At 35.5% G+C, this 18749-nt stretch overlaps 1 protein-coding gene across 2 annotated transcripts in view; it reads left to right on the top strand.

The window, feature by feature from the left end:
* dtx2 (deltex 2, E3 ubiquitin ligase) overlaps positions 1-16199 on the top strand; it is a 29215-nt gene extending 13016 nt beyond the window's left edge. The window contains exons 4-9 of one of the 2 annotated variants that reach the window (XM_051893215.1): positions 6637-6774; positions 9441-9508; positions 9831-9992; positions 10833-10994; positions 11283-11372; positions 14132-16199. In XM_051893215.1, coding sequence (XP_051749175.1) covers positions 6637-6774; positions 9441-9508; positions 9831-9992; positions 10833-10994; positions 11283-11372; positions 14132-14392 — 881 coding nt within the window. In that variant the 3' untranslated portion in view covers positions 14393-16199. The remainder of the gene's footprint in view (positions 1-6636; positions 6775-9440; positions 9509-9830; positions 9993-10832; positions 10995-11282; positions 11373-14131) is intronic. The other variant, XM_051893216.1, reaches the window with a different exon arrangement.
* The last annotated feature ends 2550 nt before the right edge of the window (positions 16200-18749 follow it).

Raw genomic sequence — 18749 nt, 5'->3', positions numbered from 1 at the left:
GAGAACTTTTTACACCTGGTGTTAACTCTTTCCCTGCCAGCGTTTTTGAAAAAAGTTGCCGCCAGCATTTTTAATAATTTTCACAAGTTTCATGGCCCCCAGAATATTCTGTTGTATGAATATCTGAACATGCAAAATATCAAAAGAAAGAGCAGACCCTCTGCTTTTAAACAAAACAAAACAAAAAGTTTTATTCTAGTTTCATTACTTTCTTTTTTTTTAATCAACATTTGAATGTGGGTAAGATTCATTTAAAAAAAAGCAACCTTTTGAGCAAAAAGGTGAGAAAATCACGTTTTTGTCAAAGACTACGTCTGGATCGGATTCACAATGATGATCAAATCATAGATGGAGTAGATCAAGTCCATCAACACCTCCAAAGCTTGCACAGTCCTATCCACCTTATTTTTCAGGTAAGAGCAGCACGGCCATTTGTAAATTGAATGTGTCTGGCTTCCGGTCTCATTCGCTTCCAATTATTTTTAGCTGTACAAAACAGCTCGTTTTGCTGCTTGATTTTGCAAACTGGTATTTCTTGCCATATTATTTAAATGTATTGTCTTAATTATAAACATGCTGGTTTGTACTGCACTTTGATTTTATAATTCGGAAGTTTCGCACATTCACAGAAAACACCAATAAGGTGGATAGCTTGTCCTGGGTCAACATTTCATTTGGTAACCTCAGGCAGTTTTGATTTATATGCTGTTTAATGTTGATGATCATGTTATTTTACTTATGCATCTGCTTACATATGCTATCGCTTGTTTCCGCTTCTTTTTCGCCTGGAGATTCAGTACTCTTTCAGAAAATACTTAATATCAGTACCGTATAACAGTGAAAACACGGAAAGCCGGAAAATTCTGTCAATGGCGGGGAAAGAGTTAGCATTAGACTCAGACGATCTAATCACTAATGTTCAAATGGCCGATCCAATCACAAGAAAGCAGATTTTTAATTTTTTTTCAAGAAGGTTGCTACATCGGCAGAATTGTTAATTGTTTGAATATTGAATGATAAAGAGGTAGTTCACCCAAATATAAAGATTGTCATCAATTATTATCATCAGTCTTATGGGTTTGGAATAACATGAGGGTGAGTAACTGATGACAGAGTTTTCATTTTTGACAGACTAGTGATATCAGTCTGTGGATATTAAACTGCAAAAAAGACTGCCGTTTACATTTAAAGACTGCATGTTCTGAGTGTCTCTGTTTGAATGAGTGGTGTAGTTTCATCCACTACATATACTCAGGCACGCGTGATGCTCATGGTGTTTTCAGCATCTGCTGTCTCACTGTATGAGGACATAAGCACATGAACTTCATCTCCAGAGATGCTCTGAGAGTCACTTCACGACCATTTCATCTGATAAAAACAGTCGTCATATCATATACACACAGGTACTCAAAGGTCTTCACGACAACCTTTCAAAATAAAAGTTACTTTTTTTTTTATTAAAGTTTTATTAAACAATTAAAACGGAATCCATTAAAAAATACAACAAAAAACACTGCATGTTGGAAAAATAAAATGGAATTTGGAAAAAAAAATTTGTAGTTTCTTAAAAATCAAATATTTGTTAAACTTGAATTAAATGATTAAATGATTGTTGAATTGTAGAACTTTTATGATTTCAATTAATTAGACGTGTTTTTTTTTTTTTTTTTTTTTAATTTCATTTAATTAAAACAGAATCCAGGAATATTAAAATGGAAAAAATGGAATTTAGGAAAAAACAAAAATGATTTCATAGGGCCCTGCATACATTTATATTTAGATAAGTTGGTAGATTAACCAAATAAATAGCTGACTTAATTGTCTTTGTGTACAACTGACCGTAACCAGATGCATTTCACAACACAGGTCTCGAGACAAAATAGTTAAACTTTAAAAACCCGCTGTGGTGAAAATCAAATTTTTATTGTTGTTTATACAGTCAAACCAAATTTTTTTCAGACACCTTGAACATTTCGTTCATTAATTCAGTTTATTCACTATAGTTTAAAATAAAATGATAATAAAATATGACAAGATCTCAGAGTTAAACTGTGTCAGAAAAAAAGTAATTTTAATTATGTCAGATAACACTTAAGCAAAACATGGTGAGGTCAAAGTGTCTGAATAATTTTTGGTCCCAAATTTTTATCAATTTTACTGGTAGTCCACTGTATGAAGAATTTTTGGGTATAATTTGTCACAGTTTACTTTATTTTGCTAATGAAATGAACTATAGTGTCCTGCACCTACTAGTAAAAAAAACAAAAAAAAACAAAACAATTATATCTAGTGTCTGAATAATTTTTGGTTTGACTGTGTGATGTTTTTAATGTGCTTTGAGACAAACCATGTGCAAATTCATCAGTCAACACCATTGCTGAGTATTTTCTCCTCAAAACTGCAATGTACCAAAGACAGCATCAAAAACGCTGTTTGAAAATGCCCCTAATTCCTACGTCACAAACTTGTAACCAATTCCGTCAATGTGTGGGGCGGGGCTTTTCCTATCATTATTTCTAAGGATGCTGATTTTTTTGGAGGCAGCTGTCTGACTCTGAGATGGCGAACAGGAACATGGTTTGTATAACATTAGCAACATATTATTAGCCAAAGGCTAATCATATCAATTACAGTTATGTGTCGACTTTTATTCATATTCTGAATGGATTATATATAGCCTAGAAAGCATGCAAAGGCCACTCCTTTTTACAATCAGTAAGAAGTCGTCACTCATCTAAGTTTGTGATGTCACAAAGTTTCATTAGAATCAATAAAGTTGTCTACACTGCACAATGAATGTCTTATTTACATTGTGTCTACACTTTAATGTGAAAATTTGTGAGCATGCAGAACTCAGCGCTGAAGAAAAACTCCAGCATTTTGAGCGGTGAGTGGATTCTGAATAAATTTAGATGCCTCTAATTGGCCACTGTGTTCAAGAGATCAACAAGCCTCTGATTGGCTGCATTGCTCACCGCTGCAAAAACATGTAAATAGAAACACATTTGACATTTTCCAGAACTCAAACACAAATACGCACATTTACCAAATCTGTTTTGTCAATATTATATTATTACAGTATCAACTGAGGGTGCTCTTGCTTTCGTTTGAGGGTGCTTAGCTTGGGCCTGCCTGTATAATTTGCTCTTCCTCTTCTTTTGAATCAATTTCTGGTTAAAACATATATGGCTGAATTAAACCAATATGCTCTTGCTTTCATTTGAGGGTGCTTAGCCTGGGCCTGCTTGTATAATTCACTCTTCCTCTTCTTCTGAATGAGTTTTTGGCTGAATTAAGCCAATATATCCACTTGTGTGGCATTTACTACAGTTGACCGAGTGGATCAGGTAGTCCGAGCTGGTGTTATTGAGTGGATGCAGAGACTAATTTGCATATTAATGGTTCCGTGTATAGTATACTAAATTAAATAAGGGTGTAGAGTTATATTCAAGCTATTTTAAGGCATGAAGAAATTATTTTCACAGGAATAAGCATTTATATTTGTCATTGTCATTATCAAAGATGAGTTTTAATGGATAAAATTATTGACTACAGGGGGACTTTAAAAGTTCAACTATTTAACTGTAGAACTGCCAGTTTCACAGACAAGGCTTAAAGGTGCAATATGTAAGAATTTTGCAGTAAAATATCCAAAAACCACTAGGCCAGTGTTATATATTTTGTTCACTTGAGTACTTACAATATCCCAAATGTTTCCAACTATTTGTAAATCGTGAAAAAATTGCAATTTTAACCAAGGCTCCGGGATGTGTGAGGAGTCGCCTGTCAATTGCATCATACCCACGTTACACTCTGTTTCCGGTTTTATTTTGTAGAAACCATGGAAACGCCGAAGACACTTTAATATATTACATGTTTTAATAGACAAGGGAACAACTGTTTTGATATATTTACAGAGAGAAAACTAACTATTGTTATATAGCTCAACACGTTTAGTCTTATTGCTTAAATCTAATTTGCTTTACTATGCCTCAGAGAAAAACACCATTTTGTGAAGAAGCTAACATAGCATAATCAGATGCAGCTTTATTTTTAGTAACAGTAATACAGAATTTTCTCCATCATACAATACGTTTTAAAATGAATTGCATGCCATTTATCAACACAAGCCATCCAGCATTTAATATGATATTCTAAAATCGATCTCTCTTACTGCAGTGTGCAACAAGTGTCTCACAGCAGACACCGAGCGAACGCACAGAGTAACGTTATCACATCATTTTCAACACACTCAAATGTATCTAATATGATAAACAAAGCTGCGTTACTTCATACTCATGACCGGACAAACGGAAGCAGCGCCAGCGACTGTGGCATAATAAAAGTTCAGCTGCTCGTGAGGCGTGTGTTGCGCAATCGCTCCAGCGGCCTCGTTCAGCTCCCACAACACTCGGTCCTGCTCTGCTTCATACTACAGTAACGTTATTAATCGCATCCATGAACGTGATTTCTTCCCGAGTCCTATCCCGATTCTTTTTTTCACCGGCTGTGAGGTGAAGACCACATGTCCCAAGATTCTGCGCTCAATTCTTGGCGTCATCAAGCTACGCCTTTGTTTTGAATAGGCCTCTAGCGACCTCTAGTGGACAGAAAATCCTACATATTGCACCTTTAAGCTAGTCCCAGACTAAAATGCATGTTTAAGCTGTTTTAACTAAAAGCAACTTGCACTGACATATCTTAAAATATCAGTGCCATGCACATCAGTGTTGTTTTTTTCTAAGGCATGTTTATTAAAGCTACTTAAATGTTCTAATTGAACTAAGGCCTAATCCTTGCTTAATCTAAGCCCTGTCTGTGAAACCAGGCCTAAGTTTAGCTATTTTTAACTTGACATGCTGTCTTAAAAACGTAATGCTTATGCTCAGTTTAGGGTTGTCAAAAGTAAAAATTTTAAAAATGTGATGCTATGAGTAATTGAGTAATGAGTAATTCGTAAACACCTCTGATTGGCCATTGTGTTCGCTCTCTTATCAGATATGTCTGTAATTGGCTACAATGATCAATGCACAGGATCGTTTGAAAGCACACGGAAGTGTTTGAATTTGAAAGCAGGGAGCTCCCGTGTGTATCTGTGTAAGCGCTCAGTGAAGAGCGTCACTGATGTCTATTTACCACATGTTTTTGAAGCGTTGGTCATTGTAGCCAATCACAAATATGTCTTATGAGCGTGTGAACACAATGGCCAATCAGAGGTGTTTACGAATCCGCTCAACAGCGCTCATTTTTAAAATTTCAGTACCGACTTGGTATCAAAGTCGGTACTTTTGACAACACTAGCTCAGTAATGCTGGGTACACACTAAAAGACTTTTAAAATCTTATAAGATTTTCAAAATGTGAGAGAACACAAACATGAGGACAAAAAAATCCTAGATTTAACCGTTTTGCTCCTATAGTGTGTGGTGTACCGGACAAAGACAGCACACCATACACAAACAGATTTTCAACCAGAGTCCCAACTGTGAACATGGGAAAATCTCTCAAGACTTCAGAATAAACATGGCAGACGATAGGCAGGAAGAAATTGCGATGATAGTGTTTGGAATGATTTTGGTATGTTTTACAGGACACGTTGTATAAACACTTGTGCTGTTGCCACAAATCGACAAGCTGATCCTCCATCTCTGCTGTCCAAATCCATTTAACTTTGTGCTGCGCCATGACTGCGTTTGTTATGCTTCCATCTTCTGTCAGCTCGCTTTCTGATTGGATATTGTTTCGTTTCACATGATAATCTCCAGAGTGTGCGTGTGTTTGTCCTCTGGGTTCCACCCCCCCACACATCAGGATTTCTGATCATAAATATTCAACATGTTGAATACTTACAATTCGAGATCGGGGCAGCTCCGACGTTCTTCCGAGCAGATTCAGACACTCTTAATACACCTCACAACAGGAAAATCTGGTAAGATAATCTGTAGAACCATCGAGATAATCGGGACATTACCTAGGATTGTCGGAAGGGGAGAAATCGGCCCAAAATCAGCCCGATTATCTTGTGGTGTGTACCCAGCATTATGGTCATGTGTGTTGGTGTGTTTCAAACCACATGTTTACGTGCTTTAATGTTATTTTTTGATGTATCAGGAAGCATTACTTGGACAGGTTTGTTTTCATGCTGGTCTATTATTATGTTGTAATGGATTTTAAATTTTCCTGCCCTTAAACGTTGCCTAAAAGCAACACGATTTGTGTTTGGTCGGTCAGATGGTCTCTTCCTGTCAAAGTGGACCAGAAGTTATGCACATAGTCAGATAGTCAAAAGTCTGACTCTGTGAGACCAATGTGTCCCACGTCTCCTCTGAAGGTGATTTGAGTGATTGGATCACGATTACTTTCCAAAGCAAATTGGACCCCGTGCACTGCATTTAGTCCTAGACGAATATTAATAACCGTTAGGATTGTAGTCAGCATTTATAGATGGATGTTTTGTCACAGATATTATTTCCTCTGCATCAGATGCAGGAGTGAGTAGGACCCTAAACTTTTCTTGACCTCATCAGAGCATGCCCCACTTGTGGTTGGCCTTTCCACTCTTGGCTCATTACTCTTCCTTTCCTTCACTCCTCCTCCTCCTCCCTTCCTCCTGCATGTCTCCACATGGCCGTTCCAGGCATGGCTTCCATTTTGATGTCAGCTGCAGGACTGGGAGTTCGCTTCATGACCGCCCCCTTCTCCCAGCGTGGCTCCAGCAGGCCCACCAAAGGCCAGCCCAGCTCCGTTAAGAGGGCAAAGAGACAGTCCAGGACAGGTAGTTAAGCACCACCAACCAGCCCGACCGAACCTGCGCTCCACTGGCCTGCAAACTGCTGCTTTTTGTTTAATTGCTCTTTTCCTTACCATTCTCCTTTCAAATTATATTTTCACGAGGGGGTTAGTACGGTAGCTTCATTCTGACATGCTCCTTCCAGCCATTGCGAGACGTTTGTTTTGTTATTTATGGCTTGCTTCTGCCGCCGTGTTTTCACCCATTTCATGTTTATGCCGTCATGGTCATGCTGTCTTGCTTCCATCCTCTCAATCACATAATGAATGTACTATTGATGGTATTCAGCTTGACACCTGCCTGCTCACCTGTGGGACACTGCAGACAGATGTCTGCTGGGGGGTTTATTGAAATAACAGTTGTTCCCTGGTCTATTTTTTTCTTTCTCTAACCCTAAATAACCTGTGTTGTGGTTAATGCTATTCATTTTAACGTCTTTAATACAGAATATATTAGGTTCAGACTGACACTCACAAGCAGTGTTAGTTTACTGCTTTAATATCAGCTTACTAAAACATCCTAAACACATTTTCCGTATTGAGCTATATAAGTGTTGTCTGAAACCTCGAAAAACTAACACCAAGGTCTGTAATCTGTGCTTTTATATGGTATGCAAAATGCTGAGTAAGTATCAAACATTGATTTATTAAAAGAATCCATATATAATGGATAGTTATGACTCTAAATTCTGATTGGATGAGCGACTTTGAAAGCCTTTGTAAGATGGCTGATGCACGTTCACATGATTTGAATTCTATAATAATGCGCTAAATCACTGGTACTAGACTAAGAAAATATATCACTTAGTGAATTGTTTATCTTTATTATTATTATTATTGTTATTATTATTATTATTACATTAAATGTAGCAAAAGTGTTTTCATAAAGAGCAGTAAGCTGTTTGAGGCTGTGGATTACACTTAAAATATAAGAATATTAGAAAATAACTATTTAGATAATTTAATTTGCTAAGATTCATAAATTATAACATAAATAAACCTGAGGCTGCGAGATTTTTACTACATTAGGAGGGTTTTAGATACAGAACCCCTAAAGGTACATGGTGATTGGAAGAAAATTATATTTCAATGCTTTCGTTCTCTCAAAGGTTTTGCATTCGCTTGCAAATAATTCGCGAAACTGGCAAAATTGGTGATAGACATATGAGATGGGAGGAAAAACTATATTTCAAGGCCTTTAAGAGAAAATGCAAAGTTTCTTAGGGAACACAAAAGTTTTGTGAGCAAATGCATTGAAATAACTCATATTTTGTCCATTACCATGGCCCCTTAGAGACTCCGTAATTAGGCACATATGCTGCACACTGGAAGCGTTTACATGCAAATCATAAATGTACAAAGCAAATTGCGAAAATTGCCTTGATTTTACGTCAAAATGAACTGATGTGCACAGATTGTCATGGTGTTCGCATACAAAGCAAAACCGGCCTACCCTGCCACCAAAACTGTGTTTCTTTTCTAGGGGAAAGCTCATAAATGGTTTAAGGTGCATACATTAGCTTATATGTGTCCGCGTATAATCAGTGTGTGAAAATGCATAAAAATGCACTCATTAAAACAAACTGTGATTCACAGTCACTATGAAGACTAGAGTGAGCAGAGTTTAATTGTTAATTATTCATGTACTACACAGTTTTTTTTTTTTTTTTGGCCAATCAAATGCACTCTATAATTAGACTGTCCTATTAAAGGGATAGTTCACCTAAAAATGAAAATTCTGTCATTAATTACTCAACCTCATGTCGTTCCAAACCCATAAGACTTTTGTTCATCTTCGGAAAACAAATGAAGATATTTTTTATGAAATCTGAGCAATTTCTGTCCCTCCATTGACAGCTACGCAACTACCACTTTGACGCTACAAAAAGTTCATAAAGAGATCATAAAACTAATCTATATGAATTGAGTGGTTTTTCTAAATTTTCTAAAGAGACAGTCGCTTTTTATGATGAATAGATTGAATTTAGGCTTTTTATTCACATATAAACATTGATCAGCGAACATAAACAGAAGCTCAGCCGAACCTGCTTGATGCATGTGAATAAACCTCTTCTGGAGGTTATAACTGATGTATTATAACTAATGTTTATATGTGAATAAAAGCCTAAATTCAATCTGTTCATCATATAAAGTGATTGTCTCTTCAAAAAATTTGGACCAAACTGGTCCAAATTTTTTTTTTTTTTTTTTTTTTTTTAAGATTAATTTTACAATCTCTTTATGAACTTTTTAAAGCATCAATGTGGTAGTTGTATAGCTGCCAGTGGACAGACAAAAATCATTTCGATTTACTTAAAAATATCTTCATTTGTGTTCCGAAGATGAACAAAAGTCTTACAGGTTTGGAACGACATGAGGGTGAGTAATTAATGACAGAATTTTCATTTTTGTGTGAGCTAATAGGACAGTCTCATTATAGAGAGCATTTGATTGGCCAAAAATCTGTGCAGTACACGAATAATTAATAATTGAACACACAGCCTAGCTAACAGACATGGAGTACAAGCTACAAAACTTTGATTAAGCTTTCATGGAGTCTTTAAGAAAATGTAATCTTCATGTCGTCACATGATTTTGAGTGCCAGTAATTGGAGTCACGTAGGTTAAAATGTGTCTTATGTATGTCCTTAGCTCCTGCTCAGAAATCAGAGGAAGTCATTAAGAAGTACATGGAGGAAGTGCCTGTGGTTCCAGATGAGGTATATTTTTATGTACTATGTACTAGCATAAATCTGTGATTTTCTCAGGTCATATTTCACCACAGAATTAAAAGAATATTATATTTTAGTTAAAGAAAATAAAGACTATTTTAGGACCATTTTCACATTTATTTTCATGACAAGTAAACACCTCTATGAAACAATGCAAAAAAATCGTAATGGTCCTAAAATAGACTTCAATTTCTGTATGCGAAATATAACATGACCTGATGACATTCACCCATATGTTTAAAGCTTCTTCTGGAAATATAATCAACGCCCTGCCCTATGAGATATGTGACATCTGGCTGTGTGCTTTCAGGACTGTATTATCTGTATGGAGCGCCTGGCCTGCCCGTCTGGTTATGAGGTCCCAGCTGAGTGCTCTCAGTCTCTTCAGCCCAACACTGTGGGCAAATTCACAAAATGTGGTCACACCTTCCACATGCTCTGCATGCTGGCCATGTACAACAATGGAACAAAGGTGTGCAATACCTTACCAACACTTTTAACTGTCATATTCCAGAACAACTCAAACAAAACATTTCTTTTAATTATATGCAACTATTTTAATATCTGTTTTAGGGATGCATGACATAAATTGGAATACTGTTAATACCCCATAAAACATTTGGAGTAAATGATGACGGAATATTCATTTTTGGATGAAGTATTCATTTAACAGTATTCCAATTTACACTGCCATTCAATAGCTTGGTGTTTCCAAGTGTTTTTTGTGAAGAAATCTCTTTTGCTCACCAAGGCTCAATTTATTTGATCATAAATACAGTAAAAACAGCAATATTGTGAAATATTATTACAATTTAAAATAACTGTTTTCTATGTTAATATATTTTAAAATGTAAATTATTCATGTGATGGCAAAATTGAATTTTCAGCATCATTACTCTTCAGTCACATGATCCTTCAGAAATTATTTTAATATGCTGATTTGGTGCTCAAGATTTATTATCAATGTTGAAAACCGTTTTGCTCTTTAATTTTTTTTATTGAAACCATGATAGATTTTTTTCAGGATTCTTTGATAAATAGAAAGCTTTAAAAACAGCATTTATTTGAAGAATTTGATCAATGTATCCTTGCTGAATAAAAGTATTAATTTCTTAAAAAAAATACTGACCACAAAATTTTCAATGGTAGTGTATGTCATGCATTCTTGGAATTACACTAAAATGACAAAATAGGTGCATCCATTACAAGGATTGATTTTATTAGCTCAAAATATTTTTTACATGAACTATTTCTTTTAAAGAGATTAGTCACACCCGTTTTCTCCTACTTATTACATGTTGTCACACTATAGGACGGGAGCCTGCAGTGCCCCTCATGTAAGACAATCTACGGAGAGAAGACCGGCACCCAACCAAAGGGTAACATGGATATCTACAGTATTCCTCAGTCTTTGCCTGGACACCCAGACTGCGGCACTATACAAATCATTTACAACATCCCGCCCGGAATACAGGTCTGTTTTGGCAAACTAATGTAGTGTTGTACTGTTTTATATTTATTTGCACCATGATTCAAGTGTATTCTTAACAATAACCATTTTAGAGGATGTAAATAAATGAACTGAAAGAAGTGCTAGAGGTCCGTAAGAACCAGCCAAATGTTTTCATCCAGCAGACTGACGTCAGCGTCCAACTGCATTTATTGGGGGCATAACTGACTCATTCCTTTGTGTGATAATGGCTTTGTCCTTGCCTTGGCCTGCACTAAGCACTCATCATCCTAATGCACTCTCTGTCTGCAGGGTCCTGAGCACCCAAACCCAGGCCAGCCGTATACGTGCAGAGGATTCCCTCGCTTCTGTTTCCTTCCTGACAATGACAAAGGCAGAAAGGTAATGGAGGGAATTGACCCAGTTCAGATAAAGATTCATGCCATTCTCATTTGTCACACTATTGAATCACTAGCCACTTTCATACATTAAACCTGTTAAATTACCGTTCAATTGCTGAATCAGCTGTTCCAGTAATGCGTGTTACACAAGCGCAATGGCTTTCTATGCTAACGTTCAAACGTCATTAAAACATCATTGTCTCAAAAAAAATTAGCAGGCTACTAGTCTGGGGGAAAAAAAGGAATTTAAATCCAGTGATTAAAAACGCTCAGTGTTTTCAGCCTCTGCCGCCTCACTATATGAGGACAAGAATGCATGAACTTTCTCTCCAGAGCCGCTCTGAGAGTCACTTAATGAGCATTTTACCGTTTCATTTGAGGAAAAACTATCATCATATCATAAACACACGGAAACTAAAAGGTCTTCACGGCAACCCGTCAAAATAAAGTTTGATTAACTTAAATAAATTGTGACAGAAATATGTTACTGTTGTACAGTAGACTTTAGCTACGTTTCAATTTAGTAATAATAATAATACTAACACTAATAACAATAATAATAATAAATTATTATTAACTTTATTTAAAGGAATAATCAGAATTTTTCTTCCATGTTTTAATTTTAACAGTAAAGCTCTGTTGTGCAGCACTTTATTTTACAAAAAAGTTTGTTTAATGTCATATAATTAAAAGATAAATTGAATTAATGTTAAATGTATAATTAATGTATAATTAATAATAAACGTATTTCATAGGGTCCTAAAAAAAATATTTTCTGTTAAACTTTTAATAAATTGTTGTTAAATTGTATAAGTTTCATGATTTCAATTAATTAGACATGCTTTTTGATTACTACAAATTTTTTTTTATTAAAAAAAAAATATTAAAATTTTCAAGTTTATTATATTTATAAAGCATATTTAAAACAATCATGGTTGACCAAAGTGCTGTACAAAGTTACCTGTCCATCACCAAAAATTAAAAAATAGACATTCACAAGACGTTAAACGCACAAGAGAATATGTCACAGTTATGGACTCATATTTTGATATTCTGTTTTGTTTTCTTTAGTTCCTGTTTCCCTGCTCTGTTTAGTTTCCTTTTTTTCTTGTGGTTACGTATGATTTGCACCTGTCTCTCGTTATGTTTGTCTTGTATTTATACTCTTTTATGTTCAGTCCCTTGTCAGTTCTTGTTTGTAATTAGTTTTGTGGTAGCATGTTCTACTGTTTAGATAGTAATAAAGACTGTGTTCTTAAATCTTCTTCGTCTTTGTGCATGCTTACCACTATCGTTACACAGTGGCACATACACACACACACATATATGTATATATAATCATCAAATGTTAACCTTTTTATACAAAGAAAATAAAATTATACAGTTATTATAATTATACAGGAAACTCTAGAAGTAATTTCATAAACATTGGATAATGCATACATTACTGATTGTAATTTTCAACCCATTCTTAAGTCAACTTCATCTATGTCAGCTAGTCTATGATGAAAGCTGAATTTGCCACCAAATGTCATGGGGAAAAAACATTAAAGTGAAATGAAAAATCTGTAATTTACTCACCCTCATGTCGTTCCAGACCCATAAGATTTATGATCATCTTTGGCACACAAATGAAGATATTTTTAATATTGTTTTATCATTTTTGTATCTCCAATGAAAGTCTTGCTACTATTTTCAAGCTTCAAAAAGACATCATAAAAGTAATCCATATGAATGAAGCAGTTTATTCCAAGACTTCTGAAGAGACACAATCACTTCATGTACTTTTTAAAGCTTGAATATGTCGATTATCTATACTTTCAGAAATGAACACAAGCGATGAGAAAATATACAAATATGAGCCGAAGTCTTATGGGTTTGCAAAGTTTAAAACTGCATAAACACTAAAATGTACGATACAGCGGTTGCAATAGGGAAAGTGGCCCATCTTTTTTTGTTCAGCCCTGTTATTTCAGTTCCTTCAGAAACTTTGACAGAAATTCTTTGACATTCTCTGCTTACGTCAGAGCGTCATAACCTTATACACGCTCGAACCTTTAAAAGAGTGTTTAAGCTCGGGCATCTATTGATTGTCGATTACCACAGAACATAATTTTTGTTTTTGTAACCTTTAACAAAGTTAATTATAAATTGAATTACATCGCACTCCATTTTAACAGCATAAGATTTCTCTTGCAGGAAAAATAAATCCTTGCATACTGCTATGAAGTAACAAAAGATATGCAGTATATCGTCGCTGTCAGGCAGAAACCTTGTATCTCCAAACCTCTACTTTTCAGGGAATGGGAAAAAAAACCCCACTATTTTTTAAAGTATTTAAACACTGTTGTCAAAGTTCATATTATGGTTTTATATATGATTCGGTCCAAAATGTGTGGAGCACTTCATTCATTATAAAGGAGGGTGGACTTATGAGGTTTGACCGACAGTTTATGGATCCAGTGGAGGTGGTCGAGGTTTAGTTACAAGCTCTTTGTAATACCTCAAATATTTGCAGAACCCACAGACAGATGTAAAGGGTGACCAATAGTAATGATTTATGGAGACGGAATATAGAGATACAAGATTTGCACCTTACAGCGACAATATATTGAATCACGACCCAGGTCTTGCTGAGCATTTCTGTTTCATGTTGATCTTTGTGCAATGCTCTGGTTTGCGTTTCTCTCTGTGAGCAAACCACAAACTGTTTAATTTAAATCTGAGGGTCTTGATTATCTCCATGGTAATCGTTTCCAGGTGCTGGAGCTGTTGAAGGTGGCGTGGACACGGCGCCTCATCTTCACCGTGGGCACTTCCAGCACCACAGGGGAGCCTGACACCGTCATTTGGAACGAGATCCACCACAAGACGGAGATGATGTCCAATGTCTCCGGCCATGGCTACCCTGACCCTAACTACCTGGACAATGTACTTTCAGAACTGGCGTCACAGGGTGTGACGGAGGACTGCCTGAAACGAGACGCTCAGAGCCAAGGGGCTCAAGGTTCAGGCATGTGAAACAGACCATTCCATCTGCTGTAGATCTAATAAAACTTGACGTAAAGGAAAAACTAGAGTTACGATGTTTGGCGAGAGGTTTGGATGTATGCGAATGTGCAAGGGTTGGCGGCAACTTCCTTCATCCCAGTCTAGAATATTAACGCACACATGGGGTCACTGGCTTTGTGGTCATCTTTACATTCACCATATTGTGAGGCAGCTATAGATGGTTCTGCAGGAATGGCTCTGTCTTAGATTGACGCCCGAATCTCGGGCCAAGAGGAGACTCGCCCTCAGTCATCAATTTTGGCATTCATCACAAAATATGATTGATCGTAGGGCTGTGATGTCCTTCCTGACGCACTACATTACAGTAGAGCACCTGCGACAATGATCCTCGTACTATTGCTGGGAATGGGAATCGATACAATATTTCTTTAAAAGCATAAACATACGAAGCCACAAATTTGCACATCAATGCAAATCATAGATCTTTACTAGTACTGTAAAATGTACTGCTTCAGAAATTAAAGGCACTTTTTTCAGAATCTGCAGCTATGAATTTAGTTTTTATTGTTTTAAAAGGTTTTTAACCTGTCAGATTTGGTGATGCCGTTCACTTGCTGCTATATTATTTTTTTTTTATTCCGATCATAAGGGACTTTATTTTTGTCTTGATTCCATGTAATAAGGTTTCTATGGTAGCGACGTTTTAATCTCACAATTCTGACTTTTTTCTCGCAATATCGATATAAACAATTGCGAGTTAGAAAGTCAACATTTTGGCAATTTTCACAATTCTGACTTTTTTCTCGCAATTGCGAGCTTATATCGCAATTCTGACTTATTTTCTTGCATTTCTGACTTTTTTCTCAGAATTGTTTATCTCACAATTCTGACTTTTTTCTCAAAATATCGATATAACTAATTGTGAGTTAGAAAGTCAGAATTTCTGCAATTTTTCGTAAATTCTGACTTTTCTTGCTATTCTGACTTTATTCTCACAATTCTGGCTTATTTTCTTGCGTTTCTGACTTTTCTCAGAATTTTGCGTTTATATCTCACAGTTCTGACTTTTTTCTCACAATATCGATATAAACAATTGCGAGTTAGGAAGTCAGAATTTCTGCAATTTTCGTAATTCTGACTTTTTTCTCGCAATTGCGAATTTATATCTCGCAATTCTGACTTCCTATTTCGCATTTCTGACTTTTTTCTCAAAATTGTGAGTTTCTCTCTTAATACTGACTTTATTTCTCAGAATCGCTAGTTTACATCACGCAATTCTGAGGAAAAAAAAAAGTCAGAATTGCGAGATGTAAACTCGCAATTGCTAGGTAAAAAAAGTCAGAATTGTGAGATTAAAAAGTCGCAATTATCTTTTTTACTTTTTATTCAATGGTGGAAACTAGTTTCAATAGGTTTCTATTGAAATGAACCGTTTTTATTTTTTTGAATATACGTTAATTTTAGCTATTTAAAAATACAAGACTTTTAAAAGCTCAGCAACATTATGTAATGCTGTTTAAAAAATGTCAATGCTTATTTAATTATAGTCCAGATCCTGAAAATATGTGTAGAAATGCAATTCCACAGCATTATTATTGAGTTGCAGTATTAGATGGTGCCACAGAGACAATCAGCAGTGTTTGATTAAATTACAGTTCATTACCACTGCGAGTCTGGAGACATTCATTCATTCATTCATTCATCATTATCTCTTATTCCATAGTATGGGATATTTGGTTTTACAATGTATGCAACTGTATATATAAATATATATTCAACTTCTAATCAGCAATAAACGTTACTCCATATAACAACACTTTTTTGTTTCCGTTACTTGTTAATGAGAATACTGCTATAAAACACTGAATTTTCCTAGGCAGCGTCAGGCATTTGATTTGCAACAAAATATGAAATGAAATCCACCAGTACTCTAAATAAATAAATAAATATACATACGTATATATATAATATGTGTGTGTGTATGTGTGTATATATATATTTATAACTGGATGGATGGATAGATTCTACAAAAATATTAAGCAGCACAACTGTTTTCAACATTCATAATATTAAATGTTTCTTGAGCAGCAAATCAGCATATTAGAATGATTTCTGAAGGATCATGTGACACTGAAGACTGGAGTAATGATGCTAAAATTTCAGCTTTGCATCACAGGAATAAATTACTTTTTTAAATGTATACAAATAGAAAAAAGTTATTTTCACAATATTACTACATAATTATTACACAATATATTATTACAATATTCTCACTGTATTTTTGACTAAATAAAAGCAGCCTTGGTGAGCATGAGACTTCTTTCAAATATTAATATTATTATTTTTTTTTTTTCAGCCTCACACTTTTGAACGGTGGGGTATATATGCCTATATAGATTTTGGGATGAAACATGGCCTGGACACGTTCTTGACAAACAGTCAAACTTTCACCATATTATCTCATTTTTGTACCCAATTTTCATATTTGTAATAGCTGAATGTGAATGAAGCCTCCCAGCTGGAATGTAAGGTTCTGTCAGTAGAGGACAGTGTTGCTCTATGCGACTGCAGGACATCTGCATCACAGAGCTGCTGCTCTTTTGCTTTATAAAGACAAATGCTTTTCACACACAGAGTGAGACTCTATTCTTCCCTCATGAAATTAAAGCTGAAAACTGTCACAATCATGTTGGTTGCTCAGAGCAGATCAAATGTGATCAGTTAAGAATCCTTTAGTATGTGTCTTATTTTCTCTGCTTTTGAATAACTGATGTGCATCCACAGCAGCTGCAGACTTGCCAAAGGGGTTCATTTTACTATGTAAATGCCCAAAATGAACTGACTTTGAAAAACATGCCTGATAAATAAGAGGCCTTTGTAGGTAAGAATACTCAATCGCTGGTAAGTGGTAATGCTGTAAGAAGATGCTTAATGCAAATGTGAAGATCAAACAAGATTTTAATGCTGATGCACAGGGAACACTCTTGTTCTCCAGTGTTTCAAGTGTTGTTTCAGATCACAAGAATGCAACTCCTTTGAAATCTGGAGTCCTTGTTATTACTGGGCCACAATATCCAAACCTGTGATTGCATGATGTTTATAGCATCTTAAAGAAATTATATGGCAGAATGCATTTAATCTTTGTGCACACCATTATTACAGCAATTCAAATTTTGAATGCCACATTAACCCCCAGTTTCACAGACAAGGCTTAAGCTAGTCCTAGACTAAAATGCATGTTTGAGCAACTTGTACTGACATATCTTAAAATATTCCAGTGCCATTGTTTTGTCTCAAGATGCACACCAGTAATGTTTTTTTTTTTTTTTTTTTCTAGTGTACATTTATTAAAGCTACTTAAATGTCCTAATTGAACTAAGGCCTAATCCTGCTTTAGGCTAAGCCCTGTCTGTGAAACCAGGCCTAAGTATTTGGAAACTTAAGTCACATTAAATAGCTAATAGTGTTGAAAATGGATAAAATAAATAAATAAAAATTATGAAAAAATGAAAATTATCCCATAATTTACTCACTCTCAAGCCATCCTAGGTGTATATGACTTCTTTTAGCCAAACACAATTGGAGTTATATTAAAAAATATCCTGGCTCTTCCAAGCTTTATAATGGGAGTGAATGGGGCTTGAGATTTTGAAGCCTAATAAAGCGCGTCTATCCATCAGTGAAGCGAGGTTCTTCTTCTGCCAGAACTAGAATCATGTACGGCTGTTACCGGAAGCCAGTGATTATAGTTTATAAAGTTATAAATATGGATATTTTTCTTACAAAAACCAAAGTCCCTTTATTGTTATCCTATAGTCTTTGCAAAAACGCATCGCTTCACTTCAGAAGGCCTTTATTAACCCCCGGGAGCTGTATGGATTATTTTTATAATGGATGGATGCACTTTTTTGGGCTTCAAAATCTCAGCCCCCCCCCATTCACTCCCATTATAAAGCTTGGAAGAGCCAGGATAATTTTTTAATATAACTTCGATTGTGTTTGGCTGAAAAAAGAAAGTCATACACCTAGGATGGCTTAAGGGTGAGCAAATCATGGAATAAATTTCATTTTTGGCTGAACTAACCCTGAATGTAACAAGATATTGTGAACAATTTTTGTCCGTATAATGGGGTCCAAAACAACACTGTCCCTTAATTAGGGGTGTGCACGAATAGTCGAATATTCGATCTGTAATTAATATTCGAAAAATAAAAATACTATTAGAATTTTACGACGTTGCTTTGCTGGCCGTAAATTCAGTGAATCCATGATAAATCCTTAGCAAGAAAACTCGCAGTTATAACTAAATGCACTGGGTGGCGCTGTGGAGCGTGTTTTACAAGTTTATTGTATTTGATGATCACAT

The sequence above is a fragment of the Ctenopharyngodon idella genome, chromosome 5, assembly GCF_019924925.1.
Source record: "Ctenopharyngodon idella isolate HZGC_01 chromosome 5, HZGC01, whole genome shotgun sequence".
Classification (NCBI taxonomy): domain Eukaryota; kingdom Metazoa; phylum Chordata; class Actinopteri; order Cypriniformes; family Xenocyprididae; genus Ctenopharyngodon; species Ctenopharyngodon idella.
Note: the sequence above shows the minus strand (reverse complement) of the source record. Positions and strands in the feature narration are given on the sequence as shown.